General features: G+C 37.0%; 1 protein-coding gene across 6 annotated transcripts in view; it reads left to right on the forward strand.

Moving 5' to 3' along the window:
* LOC124136674 (zwei Ig domain protein zig-8-like) overlaps positions 1 to 19,286 on the forward strand; it is a 429,679-nt gene that overhangs the window by 275,302 nt on the left and 135,091 nt on the right. For all 6 annotated transcript variants that reach the window (XM_046502651.2, XM_048401631.1, XM_048401677.1 and 3 more), the window contains 2 exons: positions 2,487 to 3,089; positions 12,662 to 12,896. In XM_046502651.2, coding sequence (XP_046358607.1) covers positions 12,776 to 12,896 — 121 coding nt within the window. In that variant the 5' untranslated portion in view covers positions 2,487 to 3,089; positions 12,662 to 12,775. The remainder of the gene's footprint in view (positions 1 to 2,486; positions 3,090 to 12,661; positions 12,897 to 19,286) is intronic.

Genomic DNA, 19,286 nt, shown 5'->3' on the forward strand with positions numbered 1-19,286 from the left:
TTATACCGGAGAACTGTAAATGTTAAGGGCATCTGGTTCACTTGACAATACAGTTTATTAAATGAATGGCAGATTATATGCAGGAATGGCAGGGCTATTTTGTACACACATTTCGAATGTGAAGTATGTGTTTTGGATTCTTTGAGAAGTAAAAGGGAAATATCTATAGTGAATGTGTATTTTAAACCTTAAAAGAATGCTATTTAACAAAATGGAGATTCAGCTTCAGATGCTGATCAAATACACAAAGCTCTTTCCTGCCCAAATTCTGTAAATAAGCTGCTGTTTGAAACTTCAGAATATCGACTTCATAATACTGCTTATCTCGTTGCTCCAGAATGTAAAAAAATATACTAAAAACACACTGTTTAAGACAATAATTTTATTATTATAAACTATTCATGCATGAATTTTTTTAGATAGAAATATTTCAATTCTTGCTGTCATCTCAACAGGGCTTGAGTCTCTGGCTATGTTTTGGACAACAGTTTTATTCACTACATATTCAAAACCATTTGCTATAAATATGAGCAGTCTATTGACATCCGTCTGTGGCCCAGTCGTCTAAGGCGCTACAATTTCCTGTGCACAGTTGCATCCCTTTGGCATGCCAGAATCCTGATTCTGGGTTCGAATCCTGGTTCATCCCAATTATGTTTCTTGGTTTGTCAGTACCATACTCATTCTCATGGGTTTCACCAAAGTGGTCTAAGACCTGCACCATTCAAGGTTTCCAAACACATTAAACTGACAGGCCATGATAATAATGTTATAGTGTTCAAAGTGGCGTCAAACCGACCTCACTCGCTCTGTGTGTCTCCTAAATGAAAGAAAGGGGTTAGTAGCTATTGTCGTCAGAATTAAAGATGATAGATTGAATATCAAATTGACAATGATTTGGTATTTTGACATGACATTCCTGATGAAGTAAACCTTTAATAATGTATCTTGTCTGTCTAGAAATATCCACTGATCACTTCAACAAGTAAATTAATAAGAAATTAGCCTTTCCGTGCAAATGTCACAATTTTAATAAATTGCTTCTTGGCTGTTTTTACTTCTCTATTACTGATATCCAATAGGTAGTAGGTTCATGTAGGTTAAGGAGCCATTTGGTATTATAACCAGATGATATTTTCACTATTTGATAGTGAATCATTAACATATAATGCTAATGATTTAGACAGAATCATACACTGAGTCGTTATGATTATGAAAAGCTTATGGAATATACGTCAAAATCATATAATATTTCTTTTTAGAAAAATTCTAATTCACTAAGGAATGACAGGTTGAAATGGCTTTACCATCATTCTTCTTAATATATACTAATCAAAAGATTCTACCATATTACTACAGTTAACCATGCCGTGACAGATAAATGATAGTAATATGAGGTGTTATTTTACTTCTTTTGAGTAGTATATATGTAGCTATGGTACGGTAGTTTGAGGAGGTCAGTTAGTGAATGTGTATAGGCCTTGTCAAGAGGATGTCATATGTACACCAATTGAGCAACAGCTGATCCAAAGAATCAAACCAATGTTCAAAGGAGAAGAATTGTCTGCATGACTCTAGAGTCATACTTTGTGAACAAGAAACATTTGGGTGGGGTGTGACAAGGAGATACATCAGTTGCCATTGCTTTAACCATATAAATCACCTTGTCAATCACTCAGAACAATCAGGGCATAAGTAAAGTCATGTTCATAAAAGGACTGATTGCATATGTCAAAAGCAAACATTATCTCTAGCTTTCACTTTATTAGTGTTTAGCAGTTTTGATTTGTTTTCAGATACTGGATTTCATTCTTTCAATTTTAGGTATTTTTTGCATCTTTGTACCAGAAAAATTTAATTTGTTGTCAAATGGATGTTTTTGGTATGATGCCAAAAAGCTGGAAGAAAAATAAAAATATTAAATAAATGTTGTCCATCTTGATTTGAGGTTTATTACATTAAAAAGCTCGTGAAAGAGAAATTTCACAAACATACAAATAAACAGAAGTTTAAAGAAAATATATTTTCAGTATATTAATTATTGTTTTCTCGTATTTTTGTAAGACAAAAGGATTGACTGCAGAACAACAACAAAATATTTCTTTGGACATAAGTTTACTGTTTGTATTAAATCTAGAAATGTGAGTCATGATCTTTTATAAGCTTGTTTTATGGGCATGACAGATTACACGAGACAGAAACATATTAACAAGAATAGTTGTTTTTGATCATGCATACATACATATTTCTAACTACATATGACTAGAGCATAGTTACAGGAGACACAGAAGAATCTCTTGGTAAGAATCTCTTGCCTGTTTTATGTCAGTTGGTTTTAATTTGTTTGTTTCAAGACGACTATTTTGACATGTGTGCTGCAGTATAAACAAACCACTCTTGCCTCCACGTTGAGAGGAGAGCTTCATTCCCTAGAGGTAATGTGGTGTGTAATTAACCTAATCAAAATACTTTGTTGTGAATTTCAGGTTGGGAACCGCAGGTGTACATGACTTGGAGCAGACTGGATTAAGGAGTGCATGTTCGGAAACCGTGTAGGCAATGATATGGACCAAATTACTCAGATAACTCTCCGCTCAAAGTAATCCTCCAGCTTGTCAGAGAAAATCTGGGATTGAATGACAGACAGAAGGAGTGATATGAACAGAAGCTGATCAAATGCCAGGTGTATCAACGTACAACTTGACTACAAGGATTTGAATACAGTTCACAGTCAGGAAGGCGTTTCATCCCTCATTTTGAACATACGAATACAGAAGTATTTCATAACCTCTTTTCAAAAGTCATTTTGTTATAAGACATACTTTTTTTAGTCATGCGATTACAAGTATACGCAAAAATAGTTTAACAGTAGGTATTTTTTACTGTGAATGTACTTGTCAAGTGAATTATGGGATTGTTAAGGACTGTGAAGTACAATGTGATTGTTTGACTACATTCTGTATTCTGGGATATAAAAGACTTGGACATTTATGAGACTTGTGACTGACACCGTGGTGGATCTTTGATTTGGATACAGTGTGAATAACAACATTGGAGAACATTACAAAGAGAAGACATTATTCAACGAGGTGAGAGAATGTTTTTGTAATCCACCCCATAAATTAAAAAAAGTGTTTTGCTTTAATTGCTTTTTGAAGTTTAACGTTTGTAGTTGTGTAGATATGAAAAGATTTACAGTGAATTATCTGCACACAGCATATATCGGTGTGAAGTGTTGCTCGGTGTGAGTGAAATGTTGTTGTTGTTATTATTATGTACAGATTATAAATGCAGAAAAGAGGGTTTGCGTGATCCTGGCACAATCAGGCTGGTTAGGCTCATGATCAGCTCAGCTCAGCCCAGCTAGCCCAGACAGAGAATGGGACTTCTCCCAGGAAGCCCTGCCTTGTCAAACCCATCAAGGACAATTCAGAGAGTGTGAAGACTCCCCAACACTGCAGCCTTCTGCATTACCTAGATTATCAGAAGGGCTGTATTCCTGGCAGCAACCCCGGGTACTCTCCCAGTGTCAGTCAACTGATTGGGAGGTACCAAAGGCACCATGAACAATTGGGACAACTTGGTACTTGGGATGCAAGTGTGACATTTTGAAAGCAAGTTCCGCATATTTGCCATGTTTTTTCTGAATCTCGTCAATCATATTAGTGTTAAAAGGGACAGAATATTTAATGACATAACAACTGCATTGGATTATCAAAAAGGACAATTGCACATAAACTCGATGCAGTGGTCGTTCAGATAGCTTCTCCTTGAAAAACTGAGTCTGGACCGACTTGATATGGCACTTCACTTGGTTGACACTCATTTCCGTACCGTCCAGCAGTACAGAACCATCAACAAAATCAACACCGACATTGAGATTATGTCCCACATCATGGGCTCAGTTAAGAAAACTTTGGCATATCATGAGTCATGATGATGATATTATTGAAATATGGATTAAATATTGTATGTTCAATTTGATTGCTTGTTTTAATTATCAAGCAGATGGTTATACTGTCCAAAAAATTGGAAAGGAACACTTTTCTACGTCCTAAGGAAGTGATCACCTTGACACGTAGTCTCTTCATTACACAGATGTCGGAACTAACTGCCAGTCTATTGATTGCCACACTGTTAACTGTAACACAGTTATTATCTAGGCTTGACTTTAATTAAGCCTTGCATACATATTGCTGCTTATACATCTAAGCTGCCGAGTGATACCTCATTTCCTATTTCATGGATTTCATAAGTTCTTGTGAGTCAGTGTCCTATAACACCTTGTCAGCTGACATTATCCACTTCAGTTGCCATGTTGGTAAAATACCAGCTTGGCTCATTTGTCAACCATTTATTCCTGTGATCATTCATTAGTGTCGCTATTGATAACATAATATGGTAATTAAGTTTATTTTGTGGAAATATGTAATAGGATATTTGTGAAGTTTGATATTGTACACTGACATGGCCTTTGATCTTAACACATATATAGCCCTTAAAGTTGACACCTGAGATCTCCTCATCGGCAACATTCTGTGATTGTCTTGTCCCCGGGTGTGTGTAGATCAGTATCAATTTTCCGTCCAGTATGAAATTTTAATGCCATTTCAGCTGCAATGTTTAAAATGCAGTGATAGAAATGTATTGTGAAAGATGCTGAAGCATCACTTTGGGATATAAGTGTTCCTACGAGAAGGGTATCTTTTGTCTATCTTCATAAATGGTGAATGTTGTTCCACCAAGTGATATGTACATTGTAGATGATGAGCAGTAGTAATCTGGATATTTTGCTCTTTCATCTTCATGGAGATTGCTAAAAAGAATTCAATTTCTGAATCTTTCATTGAACGTATTGGTATGTAAATATTGTCAAAGTTCATGGAGATAACTCTTGATAGAGACCATTCTTTCAATAACTTTATATAATAAACGTCATCAGGGTGTATTGTTTTTAAGTGTGCTCTTCAGGCCCCAGGAATGTATTTTACATGCCACTGTCACTGTAAGAAAGGAAATTCAACCCTGAAATACCTTCAGCAAATTATACATATCCATGTGTAATTGTATCTACAGCATTCTGTTGTGTAGAAAATGTAATAAATTTTCGTGAAGTTTTATCTTGGCCTTTGTATAAATTTTATTATCTTATTTCTACTTACTTGGGGGGCGCAGGTGGCCCAGTCATATAAGGCGCCGCGATTCGCTGTGCAGAGTTGCGTCCCTTGGGCACGCCAGAAATCTATGATTGCGGGTTCGTATCCCGGTTCGCCCCGATTATGTTTCTAGGTTTGTCAGCACCATACCCATGCTCATGGGTTTCACTGAAGTGGTAAATGTCAGAGACCTGCATCACTTCGGGCTTTCCTCCCACATTAAGCTGACATGCCGCGATATAACTGGAATACTGATAAAAACAGCGTTAAACCCAACTCCCCCTCTTTGCTTACTTGATCTGTAATGGTGTAAGCATTCCAGTAGAAGTAAGGTGTTCTACAAAACCTTATAGCTCTATGATTTTAAATAATAATAAGGTTGATGTTGGTAGTCAGACTGAGCTGAGCATATCTATGCAAAACCTTCTTGTTCATATTAAGGTAGATTGGGGCAGGGGAGCTGCTGTGGGAGGCATGTTGCCAAAAATGAAAGTGATGAAGGTAGCGGTATTAAGTAATCGAACTCCAGCTGGTGCGAAACTGTTAATATTGGTAAGCAAGAGGTATTATGGCCTGAGCCTTGGGAATTCAGGAAAAGGCAGAGAAGTGTCCACATATTGCATGTGTTTTACGCCCAATGGAATCTGTTTCGGCAGATAATCGAAACTGATTATTCTCTGGTGTTGGCGTTTTCAATTTTAGAATATTTTGCTCCTGAATCATTAACTGGTTGTTTGGAACACACAATACGTTCTCAATATTTGGCTTGCATGATACAAAAATAAAGAGAAAAAACAATGTCATGTCAAACCTTCAAAAAGTTAATTTCAAGGATGGGTAAAAAAAATTAATTTTCCCTTTTTGGCAGTCTTAACTGTTTAAACGTCATGGATGTGGAAATAGAGCTTGGAAGGTGCCATTGAGTCATGTTTATGTTCAACAACTGACGTAATTAAAGTGGCGTTCTGTTTCAGAATCCTATTTGTAATGCTAATGATCTGTTTACAACTTCAGAATGTATACCACGTTGTTGGTAATACTACAGGGACCCAAATGGCATCATTATCTCAGTTTGGTGATTTATCATGACATATAATTGACTCTACACCCTGGGGAGAATACAGTATTTATCATTATTACCGAGGTCGGAATCAAAGTTGACTTTTCCGGCCCATCCTTATGTTAAGTATTTTGGGATTGCCAAAATGTGTAGCCAATATACAACATTTTAATTAAATTAAGTATATATCTATGACACTTTTAGCAATATTCCAGCTGTGATATTCCTGTGATATACAGTTGAGACTTTTATCGCAATTTAATTACTTACCGAAATTATATGTTAAAGCATTGATGATTTATACAAGTTCTTGAATGTCTGTGACTGTCATCTACAAAGATTTGAGAAGAAGTGTGTTAATGAATAATCGTCAAAGACATGTACATACAAATTAAGACAGTGATGGGATCAGCTATGTTTGTGTTTGTTCTTTAATCTAGGGCAAAAATGATTGTTAAAAAGTAATTCTTGAAAAAGTAGCAATAGTGAAAATAATTTGGTATGTGTATAAATTAATCTGTCTCTATTGTGCAACATCAAACACTGCCTGATGAGATCAGTCCTCATACTGTAAAGGTCACTGTTACTGAATTAAACACCTGAATGAGGAAAATATTGTGTACAAGGCTTTGATGATAGTTTTATATGCCCTTTCTTCTTAAATCTGAGTAGGTGAAGGTCATGACAACTTCATAACATGGTGTACCAAGGAGTAAAATGCCATTCCTGCTTGCATTCTTTGCATTTTAGCCTGAGAAAGAAGGTTAGGGTAGCTCAATGGATACATTGTTTGCTTGTCACACTTAACACTAGGGTTTGATTCCCACATGTGTACTGTATGTAACAGCCATTGATGGTGTGATTGCTATAGTGGTGCTGAATACTGGTTTAGATTAACCATGACTCTGTTATCTGTGTTGGGCTTTTCAACACTAGAGTTGGTTGGGTGAGACCGATGGAAGGAATCTCTTTGTTATTATATAGTTGATCTTGATCACTTCATAAATGAAAATGAGAAAACTTTGAAACCGATAATGAAAAAGATGGTATCACAGAGGTGTAGAAGTTAACCTTCACACTCACTCCCGACATTGAACTCCTTCACTTGTTTAACATTTTGAATGAATGAGTAATAATAGCATGTTTACCTAAAGTAACAGCAACATAAGTGAAAGATTTTCTTTTTCAATTTGGACCAGACCAAAATCTTTTTTGATGACTAATGCTATCCTTGATTGTAAATAAGCTCTTTTTAACATAATTTGTTCTGTATATATAGGATATCTCTTCTTCCAGTAATTACTACAAATCAACCATGACGATATTTAGAATTTGTTATTTTGCCAATATTCTGCCTCCTGGCATAGTCACCTAGAAAAAACAAGAAATTAAATGAAGGCTTAAAAAGCAATAAACATCTGCTCTCAAACACAGGACCAATGAGTCCAGGAAGTCAAAATCAGTATTACACAAGTATGGGGGAAACGGGTGGCCCAGTCCTCTAAGGCGCCATGATTTGTTGTGCAGAGTTGCACCCCTTGGGCATGATTGAAACTCATGATCATGATTTCAAATCCTGGTTTGCCCAAATTATGTTTCTTTGTTTGTCAGCACCATACCCGGGCTATTTAGTTTTACCTAAGTTGAAACCATCTAAAACCTGCATCTCTTGTGGCCTTTCTCCCACAATACTAATAGTGAGTGAGTTGGGTTTAATGCCGCTTTTAACAGTATTCCAGTTATATCATGGCATTTCAGCTTAATGTGGGAGGAAAGCCGCAAGTGATGCAGGTCTCAGATGTTTACCACTTCGGTGAAACCCACGAGCACGGGTATGGTGCTGACAAGCCTAGAAACATAATCGGGGTGAACCGGGATTCGAACCCACAATCATAGATTTCTGGCATGCCCAAGGGACGCAACTCTGCACAGCGAATCGGGGCGCCTTAGACGACCCGTGCCCCCCCTCACTCACTAATACAGATACAATTATTGTTATACCTTATGTGGTGTTCTTGCTGTGTTACACGTGGTCATATATTGTGAATTCAAGTGAAGAGTGTAAAACAATATCCACTGCCATAGCATAGTCTGTCATACAGACCCTGAAATAAATATCCATGCATGTTCATGATAGTCGGCAAGTCTAGATTACTGCAGTCTGAAAATGAAGAAAGTCTCTGGGCTCCTTTTTATTATATTTATCAAAATAATTGAACAACTTCATTTTTTGTAAAATATTTTCAGAGACTAGATGTGAGTCTGGACTTGTACTTAATCAATTGGTTCAACCTCGGTCAGGCTTCTACACTATAAACCATGTGTGCAGTGAGAGCTTCTGATGTGTGAAGGAAGTAAAAAAATAATAGGTTGCCGCCACTGAAATTACCCATTATATCAGAATAGCACTGATTAAAATGAAACAGGTTGTATTGACTGAGAGGCAGTAGTTGCATGTCAGCCATGAAGAGGTGATGTGTTGTGCTCGCCTAAAGACACAGAGCAGTGGAGAAGGTCAGCTAGGTTATTCCAAGAGCAGGTGCTGGTAAAGAAGTGTTACAATTGTCTACTTCAAATGTAGTTGCCACTTATGAAGTTGTAATACTGTTGAAAATTTGGACACTATAGTATTATGGATGGTACTTTCAGAAGGGCAGTTATATTGATTTTCTGGTACTTGAGATTGAATGTATATGGTCATTTGTCAGTGTGTATTTGAGGATTTAGTGAAAGTTGTGTTGAAATAGCCTCCTTGTTGCATGTGTTAAATGTGTCTGATTTATCATTATCATAAGGTCAGTTAGATATTCTACTTACTGTACATCAAACATTAACATGAAATGCACAATGAGTCAGAGTACACTGTGAGTTGAAATTGTGTTTAATTTGGTGCTTTAGTGTTTAGAAATGTGAAGTGTATTGTAGCTGTATCCTACAAAAGTCCTTGAATTCATTGTTCTGTTCTTTATTAGAGCGTTTCTGTTTTATGGAGGGCACAGTTAGCTCAGTCATCTTATGCGCCGCATTTGTAGAGTTGCGTCCCTAGGGCATGCCAGAAACCTATGATTGCTGGTTTGAATCCCGGTTCACCCCGATGATGTTTCTAGGTTTGTCATACCATACCTGTGCTCGTGGGTTCACCAGAGTGGTAAACGTCTGAGACCTGCATCACTCGGGGCTTTCCTCCCACATTAAGCTGACACGCCATGAGTAATGTTTATTATAGTCTCACATGTTATATACACTTCATACTAAAACAGGGGCGGTCGGGTAGCCTAGTGGTTAAAGCGTTCACTCGTCACCCCGAAGACCTGGGTTCGATTCCCGACATGGGTACAATGTATGAAACCCATTTCTGGTGTCCCCCGACGTGATATTGCAGGATTATTGCTAAAAGCGGCGTAAAATCATACTCACTCACTCACTCACTCATACTAAAACACATACACAAACAATAAAATATAACATCCGACCAGGTATGGACTACGAGACACGAGGTATAACGTCATATATTGTAGAGAGAACCCTGCTGTAGTCAAGCTGGCCTTCTGATTCATTTTTCATTTGTTGCTAAATGGTATGGGCCAGACTGTCCAGTAGAGCTGATACAGTGGGCAGCATCTGTCATCATACTCCACCGTCATCCACTGTCTGGTTTTGCGCCCAGCCAATAGCTGAAACAGTTTATAATGAAGTTGTACATAGCTGTGTGCATGCATGATGTCTCATGAAGGTCAGTGTTATCAGATCAAAGGTAGCCATCTTCCTGAGGCAAGGGAGTTAACTGACTCGAAAAGTCCAGTTACCACTCTTGGGGAACTGGGCTGGAATTTCTGGGCTTGATAGTACCACCACCAGTGGCTATTACGAGATATGTCCCTTCTATGTCCCTCCTACTGACTAATCAGTTTCCACCTCTCATATCACTTGCATTTGCTTCCAACAAAATGGCGGCACCCAGTCAAGATGATCTGATCGATGATCAAGATATAAATTGTAATAAAAACGTGTCTTACCTCGCTAAGTGCATTAAATCATGTGAGCACCTTGATTAAAAACATGAACAGATTGTGAAAATAGTAAAAATTGATTTTGCCAAGTAGTCAGTATGACTCTTTTGCAAATCCTGCAGTAGACCAAAATCCATGTTGTTTATGAACCAGATGTCGATTTCTTTATGTGATTTTGATTGGACTATGCATAGACCAGCCAAAATGCAACTCCATAATTGCAGCCTATTTTGGCAAGGGTGGAAACTGGAATTTTTACAGTCAGGTATCCCTTGCCTCAGGAAGATGGCTAAATGCAGGCAAACAAGTTTTGATCATTATTAGCAAGGTGCCGGGTTATATTATGTTGATTTCCACTTTTCAAAGACTGGTATCTTGATGGTTTAGCACAGACAAATAAAGATGGCCATGAGATCTTTTAGTGGTTCTTCACTGAAGAATGTTGAATTTGAAAGCCACACAGTTTGGTCAATATTGAGGTAGTCAAAAGTAATATTTTCCATGTGAAAGAGTGGCTAAAACTATTGATAGATGAAGACCAATTTCAATTTAGAAATCTTATGTAAAACAGCCAAATTGGCCAGTATTGGGTTATGCACAGTTGAGATGGAATTTGAAAGGATTTCTAATTCTTGCTTCCTTTCAGATCTTTGAGATAAAATGCACCTAAGATGGAGATTTGACGGTCACAATAATAGTAGAGGGGTCAATACTTTAAAATAACAACTCATGACTGTGCACCCAGCTGGGTTAGTGCGTAATTGTGTATGTACACATTCAAATGTTCACTCCTACTGGTTTGTCTGCTTCATTTTACGCTATTTACCCTCTCACTGGCTGTGGTTGTATGCCTCAGACACTGATGGTATCAAGTCTGATTTATCTTCTCACTGGCTGTGCTTATTCACCTCCGACACTGATGGTATGAAACCCCATTTATTTTCTCATTGGCTGTGCTTATACACCTCTGACACTGATGGTATGAAACCCCATTTATCTTCTCATTGACTGTGCTTATGCACCTCCAACACTGATGGTATAAAAGCCAAATAACCTTTACACTGGCTGTGCTTATACACCTCCAACACTGATGGTATAAAACCCCATTTATCTTCTCATTGACTGTGCTTATACACCTCCGACACTGAGGGTATGAAACCCCATTTATCTTCTCATTGGCTGTGCTTATACACCTCCAACACTGATGGTATAAAACCCGATTTACCCTCTCTATACACCTCCAACACTGATGGTATAAAAGCCGAATAACCTTTACACTGGCTGTGCTTATACACCTCCAACACTGATGGTATAAAAGCCGAATAACCTTTACACTGGCTGTGCTTATACACCTCCAACACTGATGGTATAAAACCCCATTTATCTTCTCATTGACTGTGCTTATACACCTCCGACACTGAGGGTATGAAACCCCATTTATCTTCTCATTGGCTGTGCTTATACACCTCCAACACTGATGGTATGAAACCCCATTTATTTTCTCATTGACTGTGCTTATACACCTCCGACACTGATGGTATGAAACCCCATTTATCTTCTCATTGACTGTGCTTATACACCTCCAACACTGATGGTATGAATCCCCTATTTACCCTCTCACTGGCTGTGCTTATACACCTCCAACACTGATGGTATGAAACCCCATTTATTTTCTCATTGACTGTGCTTATACACCTCCGACACTGATGGTATGAAACCCCATTTATCTTCTCATTGACTGTGCTTATACACCTCCAACACTGATGGTATGAATCCCCATTTACCTTCTCGCTGGCTGTGCTTATACACCTCCGTCACTGATGGTATAAAACCCCATTTACCCTCTCACTGGCTGTGCTTATACACCTCCGACACTGATGGTATAAAACCCCATTTAGCCTCTCACTGGCTGTGCTTATACACCTCCAAAACTGATGGTATGAAACCTGATTTACCCTCTCACTGGCTGTGCTTATACACCTCCAACACTGATGGTATAAAACCCCATTTACCCTCTCACTGGCTGTGCTTATACACCTCCGACACTGATGGTATAAAACCCCATTTAGCCTCTCACTGGCTGTGCTTATACACCTCCAAAACTGATGGTATGAAACCTGATTTACCCTCTCACTGGCTGTGCTTATACACCTCCAACACTGATGGTATAAAACCCCATTTACCTTCTCACTGGCTGTGCTTATACACCTCCAACACTGATGGTATAAAACCTGATTTACCCTCTCACTGGCTGTGCTTATACACCTCCGACACTGATGGTGTAAAACCCCATTTACCCTCTCACTGGCTGTGCTTATACACCTCCGACACTGATGGTGTAAAACCCCATTTACCCTCTCATTGGCTGTGCTTATACTCTGAGCTGCATCAATCTGATGTTGATGATGTTGTAATATATGTAATCTCTTTTTCAGAACTGAAATGTGACAAAGTAATCCGGGTCAAGTGACAATCTTTGGATACTTCTTACTACAATCTGACCTGCTGTGGGATTTTACCAGTGGTCTGATGAGTGTTGACCGCCAAAGATGAGGTTTGAGGCCGGTCAGCCAAAGAGTAGCATCTGCCGGGCGTGGCAGGTGATCAGTTCACTATATTGTCGTCTACTACAGCTCATCGTCTTCCTCGTCATCTCTGTGGCACTCTCAGGTAGGTGGCAGCAATTACATCATGTCCAAAGAATGGGTACTGATGTTTACCAAATCAACTGAATATTGACAGTTAGGACCAATTTTCCAGCTGGATGTTATCACAGGAACAAGGTTGATATCAAACATCTGAATGGAAACATCATTTGTGCTCATATCTACTTCATGACCTTAAATAGAAATTATCAAATATAGTTTTGTTTTTGGTAATATTATCTAATCCCGGTGCAGAAACCAGGGTAGTACTCCTGTAACCGTTCACCTTCTCCCTCCAAGAATCGACTAAGATAAGAAATAGCTGGTCTTGATGACTACTAAATACAAACAAGAGAAGAAGGTTCAGTTGTCATTGTTTTGCTTGCATCTATTGTAACTGAGCGTTGCCCAGTCGTGAAAGGTGCTGCAATTCTCTGTGCAGAGTTGTGTCCCCTAGGCATGCCAAAATCCTGTGATCGTGGATTCAGATCCGAACAATTATGTTGAATCTGCTGTATAACGTATGTATGTATTTGAAGTGAATGATGAATATTGGTCTTATTCCACAAAGAGATCGATCTTACAAAACATTTATCGTATCTCACATACTTTTACAATGACTTACGATAGTCGTAGTACTCTGTAACGATCCCTTGGTGGAAAGCTATCGTATGAAATTCTCGTAACTCCCATACTTTGACTCGACTTACGTTAGTCTTAGTGCTAAGATCACTTGGTGGAACCATGTCAAGGGTCTCATTCTACAGCAATATTAGTGATACTACATGCATAAGTCCATATTATGGATGTAAGCATGGGATTTATGATAGGTGTTGTGCTAACAGTGATGAGTGAAATAAAACCAAGTGGATTCAAGTGGTGGTATCTCCAACACTGTAGGCTGTACATACAACCTACAGATACCTAATCTGTTTCCTGTGGGACCAGTAACCAACCTTTACCTTCATGATATGCAAGCAGAAAATATACCATGCTCACATAAGTCTGATGATAGCTGGACATTGATAGCAAATGTGATACTGTGGTCTGAACTGTACTGCAGTTTTCTCTGAAGTTGTTTTTATGCTCTACTACTAGACCACAGAGGCGGTCGTATTTGGTTGAGATGAAAGTCAACAAACCAACGTTTCATTTATTTTAATTTTAAATGAGAAATTTCACCTATAAAAATGTACTCAACCATGACGCACTAGAAGTAAGTTCATTTGTACTTTTATAATGAAAATTTTAATTGAAGTTTCTAAAATCTGTAAATAGCTTGTGATGAAATTCCAAAACATGTACAAAATATTTAACACTACATGTATATAATAGGTACAATACAATGAGTATTGTGCTGCTGGAAAAACACAACAATATTAATACATGCTCTGTTTTCCCACTTACATATATATCAGACAAACATTTTGTGATAAACGCTATAATTGGTGGGGATGTCACACCTGTTGTTCAATAATTGAAGCACAATACCCAGCACTGCATTTATTACATCTGCTTAAGGTCCCAATTTCATATTCTATTTGCCATTATCAACCAGTCATATTTCAACAAGCTGTCATGAGCTCTACACGTAATGGGCAAATACTTGAACTGAAATTAACATTTATTTTAGTTTTCAAAGTAAAAATAGAATATCACCTGAAATTATTCTAATCAAGTATTATTTAGTGTTGACTGTTTGGCAATATTTTGGATATTTTTGTTATTTAAGTATCCAGAATTATTATGCTCATGATATTGACAGAGGATATGCATATAAATTAAATGTAATGTATAACACATGATGATATAGCCTTCCTGTTATTGTGTATGAGGTGTGACGTAGATCGTTACACACCTGGTAAGTATTAGTTTCTCATTTGTAACAATTGATGGCAGATAATTATTATGGTCCTGTTCGGATGAACAAAACCTTCCAAATGACGTGCTGGTTTTCTTGGGGGAATTAGTCAGCAAAGAGCTGGAGTCACAGGAGAATAATCACAATTTTATTTACAAGAACAATGAACAATTTACATTATCTTAGAAAATAGCTGAGGGTGCCACAGAGAGTCAGTACAACCCTCTGGGCTGTGGGAGAGAGATCTGCTTGGTATGAGCGTCAAACCCCTTCTGCTTAACATTTTGCTTCTGTATGTATTTAACAAAACTTAGAACAATAAAAAGGAATATGGTTGGTTGATACACAATTGGGTGTTGCCCTATGGTTAATGAATGGTTAGACAGAGGGGAATACTTAATCCTGTTAATCCTGTTGAAGTGGCACTAATCTTGTTGACATATGCACTGAGTGCTTGGAAAGAGATTATGGTATCACTATAGACAAGCTTGTATGGGGGCTAATCCTTAATGAGTCTAAATTGAAGTAATTGTTGAATGTTATTCTAATATAGGTGTTGACAGATTTTCTTAAATAAAATAGTTCAAGCCAATCTATAGGACTACGAGACATATCTCTTGTCTTATTAGATATTATGTCTGGGAGATGGGATCTTGATACCTTAGGCTAGTATTTATCTAAAAGCTTTAAATCTATTAAACTATGTAGACATAACTTTTGTCTTATTGATTAGTATGTCTGGGAGATGGGATCTTGTTACCTTAGGCTAGCATCTATCTAAAAGCTTTAAATCTATTAAACTATGTAGACATAACTTTTGTCTTATTGATTAGTATGTCTGGGAGGTGGGATCTTGTTACCTTAGGCTAGCATCTATCTAAAAGCTTTAAATCTATTAAACTATGTAGACATAACTTTTGTCTTATTGAAGAGTATGCCTAGGAGATGTGTTCTCGTTACCTGAGACTAACATCTATCTAAAAAGCTATAACTGAAACTACTGATATTTTGTATATGATGATATGTATTACTTGCTATAATTATATGAAATGTTGTATAAATGTTACACCATGATAACTCATAAAAGCACTTGTTGTGGATCTAATTATTATATGAAAACTTAGTATAAATGTTCTGTCATGATATAACCCTGGGACACCAGCAGAAGCACTGCAGTAATTGTAACAAATGCATTAGTGTAAAATTACAATGGAATTTTGGCTCTTACCTGACAAAATCATTTAGACAGGCAGCCTTGTGGTTAAAGTGTAGAATAAAAGTGATAAAACCATTTCCGTGATCAAAAGAAATGTCTGCTGAAATCAGAGTCCATTGTGTGATTCTAAATCTATCATTAGTATGTGTATATAAATCAATACCAAATAGTGATGATAAAAGTTGTTTGTAAAAAGTTGAGCATATATTGACCCAGTGGTGACAATCTTCAGAAAGAGCATGCGTGATTGTGCCCAGAAGTTGAGAAATAGGCATACATTTTTTTACCATATTTATTTCTTGTCAGTGTATTGGTTTATGTGCGAATCCCATTCATGGTGTCGTCCATGGTGATATTGCTGGAATATTCCATACTAAAAGGACTGGAAAACCATATATACTCACGTGACCAACACAACAAAAATATCCCAATGTGTTTCGACTGTTTTCCATTCAACTTGTTCCTTAAAGTGAATATTTCTTTATTAGTATTTCATGATAATAATATTTATAATGATGATAATAATAATAATAATAATGATGATAATAAGGCTATTTATATGAAGCAAAATCTACATCACTGAGGGACATGCTCAATGCGCAATGTAAGAACAGTTAGTTTGCATACCATTTCTGTTGACGTTTGATAATAACCCAACTGACTTACATTGCCATGCACGCTCCAGCTTATATTCTAGCTGCTTTTTTAACTAGCTGCATGAAAGCTTAACTGTCCTACAGAGCCTGTCATATATATCATTGTGATGATCTGAGAGCATTTGTTCCTCACAGATCTACAAATCAGAGACGTGTCAATAGTCAGCGCTTCAGTCTGATCATCATGATGCGTGTGTGCTGAGAAGCTTAATTACAGACAGAATATATAAATGTTAAGCTTTCCATACAAGTCACGATGAAATGCAACATGGTTCACACTGGCTTGAAAATAAAAGCGCCAAAACCCTTTCCAATATCATAAGAAATCTTTGCTAAAACTCTGTGAGTCCATTGTATGATTCCATCACAAACATATGCAAAGGCAAGGTAATTGTGAATCTGAAAAAACATGACAACATATAGTATAAGTCGAAATAGGAAATTGCATCAGACATAATTTGTATCACTGATGCATCAAATTTTGAAATGCCCTCCGATAATTTGAGAGTCTAGCCCATAGTTAACTCTGCTGTTAAATAAATACTTTTTCTTTTTTTTGACTGACATCATATAGAAACAGATAAGTCCTAAATCAATAAGTAACCTTGAAACACTGGTGCGTGGACTTGAATATTTTGATAGTGCATTGGGAGGGACAAATGGAGCCATTTCAACTATGAAATATAAGCGACAAAACCCTTTGCCACAAGAAATCTCTGCTAAAAGCAGAGTCGATTGTATGATAAAAGCAGAGTCGATTGTATGTCTTTGATAAAGCAAAATCGATTGTATGTCTTAATAAATCTGTTCAAAAGCACACTTTTGGTCTTCATTTGTAGCCTTGAAGAGTGTGATCATTGTCTTGAAAAGGCCTTAAAAAGGCTTAAATTTAGTGGCTAAATTTCTGAATGCGCCGTGTTAAGTGAAACAAGTATTTAGATGCCTCCAGAACATCTGGTGCCCCCGGCAACGTTCCAGCAGGAACACAGACATTGGGACAATGTGTAGGATGCAGTTGTAACTGATCCCTGAGGAATGGTCATCATTTAGTTCAGTGAAGTCACAGGAGTTTGTAATTCCCAATATGACATACATCTAGCATCTTGAACTAAAGACACAATTGTAGTATGACAGTAACTCTCGTTTAGAGTCCCTGATGACTCTATTAGCCCAACAAACAAATATTCTTGGCATATCGCATATCTACCTGGGGATATGTCATTGTTCACAAGCAGTTCCACTCAATGTCTTGGCGGAACCCAGAGCCATGTCATTGTTGGTTTAATTATTTATTCATAAGTCATTTATTACCTATATACCCCAAAGAGCTGTCATTCTGTCTTTGTTTGAAGACAGTGCCTTACCTTTTCAGTCACAGAAGTAGTTCTTTTGTTGCTAGCTTAAAGAGTCAGTGATGATATATTTCATATCATTTCAACTGTCATCTTATGGAATATTTAGTTAGACTAACACAATCCCCAATATTAAGACTTCTGTTGTTTTTTAACATCAATCTAATTATTATTTTATATTTCATTACATTAGCTACCTTTTGAAATCATGCTGCTGTTGGTTGCTTTTTACAGATTATTAGAATAGAATATTGTATTTTGAAATTCATTTTGATGTTCATTTTGAAATGGGAATGAAACAATTGTTTTGTATAGGTTTAGCAAAGACCATTGGAGGTATTGATTTATTTTTTTTTTTCAGTTAAGGTTTTCAATTTCCCGATTATTTCAATTAGTTTCTATGGCAATGAATTGAAATGGTCGATGTGTAAAATACACTACTTCGTAAACTACATGCAGATTTTGTTGTGAATGGTCTGAGTTTAGAGAGGTATGTAAATTAGTATAATGATCAAGGAATTCTCTTTGATATATGGGCCAGCTACTCCAACAATAATAAGATTGTTTTTAGTCAAATCAATAATTTATACATACATCTCCCAACAGTGTAATAACAAGGGCATATAACGTGGGTTTCACTTAACAGTATCACGCTTTTATGAAAACAAAACATCTTTTGTTCGTATTTAAATCAGTGGTCCATATGACAGCTATGTAGTATTAAAAGCACAATTCGGGGATCCAAGCATACCGTGACAATGTGATTGTTCCAACTGATGAGTATTATGGAAAACACGCTTACATGACGCAATGCATCAAAGGTCTCAATATTGAAAATAATGACAATTGTTATTGATTTTTTAAGTCATTTGTGATCTCGGGAGATAATAACGGCAGAGCCCCATTTTGAACTTCGATCATTCAGTGTGAAAATGTGCAAATATCATCAGAAGCTTATGACCCATAAAAACATCAAACAGTCATTTCAGTTTGAACTGGAATAGGAATATGGTGAAAAGGAAGTTCTGAATACTTTCCTAATACAAAATTTCATGGCACTCTTTGCAAATACAACACAGGAAATAGAAAAGGTAATCATATTCAATGGAATGCAGCAAAGGACATAATAGGGTAACTAAAATATTCATCAGGATGTGGTGTACTAAAGTATAGACCAGTGGGATCAAAATAGCATGTTTATCTGGTATCACATGGTTCATAACTTGGAGTCATTACTCTGTATATATCCTAGGTTTCACATTTAGGATGCTGACGTTCAATTTGAAAGGTGTTGTCAGTTTCCTCTTATAGCTTGTCAGTAAAGTCAATA

The sequence above is a fragment of the Haliotis rufescens genome, unplaced genomic scaffold (genome assembly GCF_023055435.1).
Source record: "Haliotis rufescens isolate VD_foot unplaced genomic scaffold, xgHalRufe1.0.p SCAF_1, whole genome shotgun sequence".
Taxonomy (NCBI): Eukaryota; Metazoa; Mollusca; class Gastropoda; order Lepetellida; family Haliotidae; genus Haliotis; species Haliotis rufescens.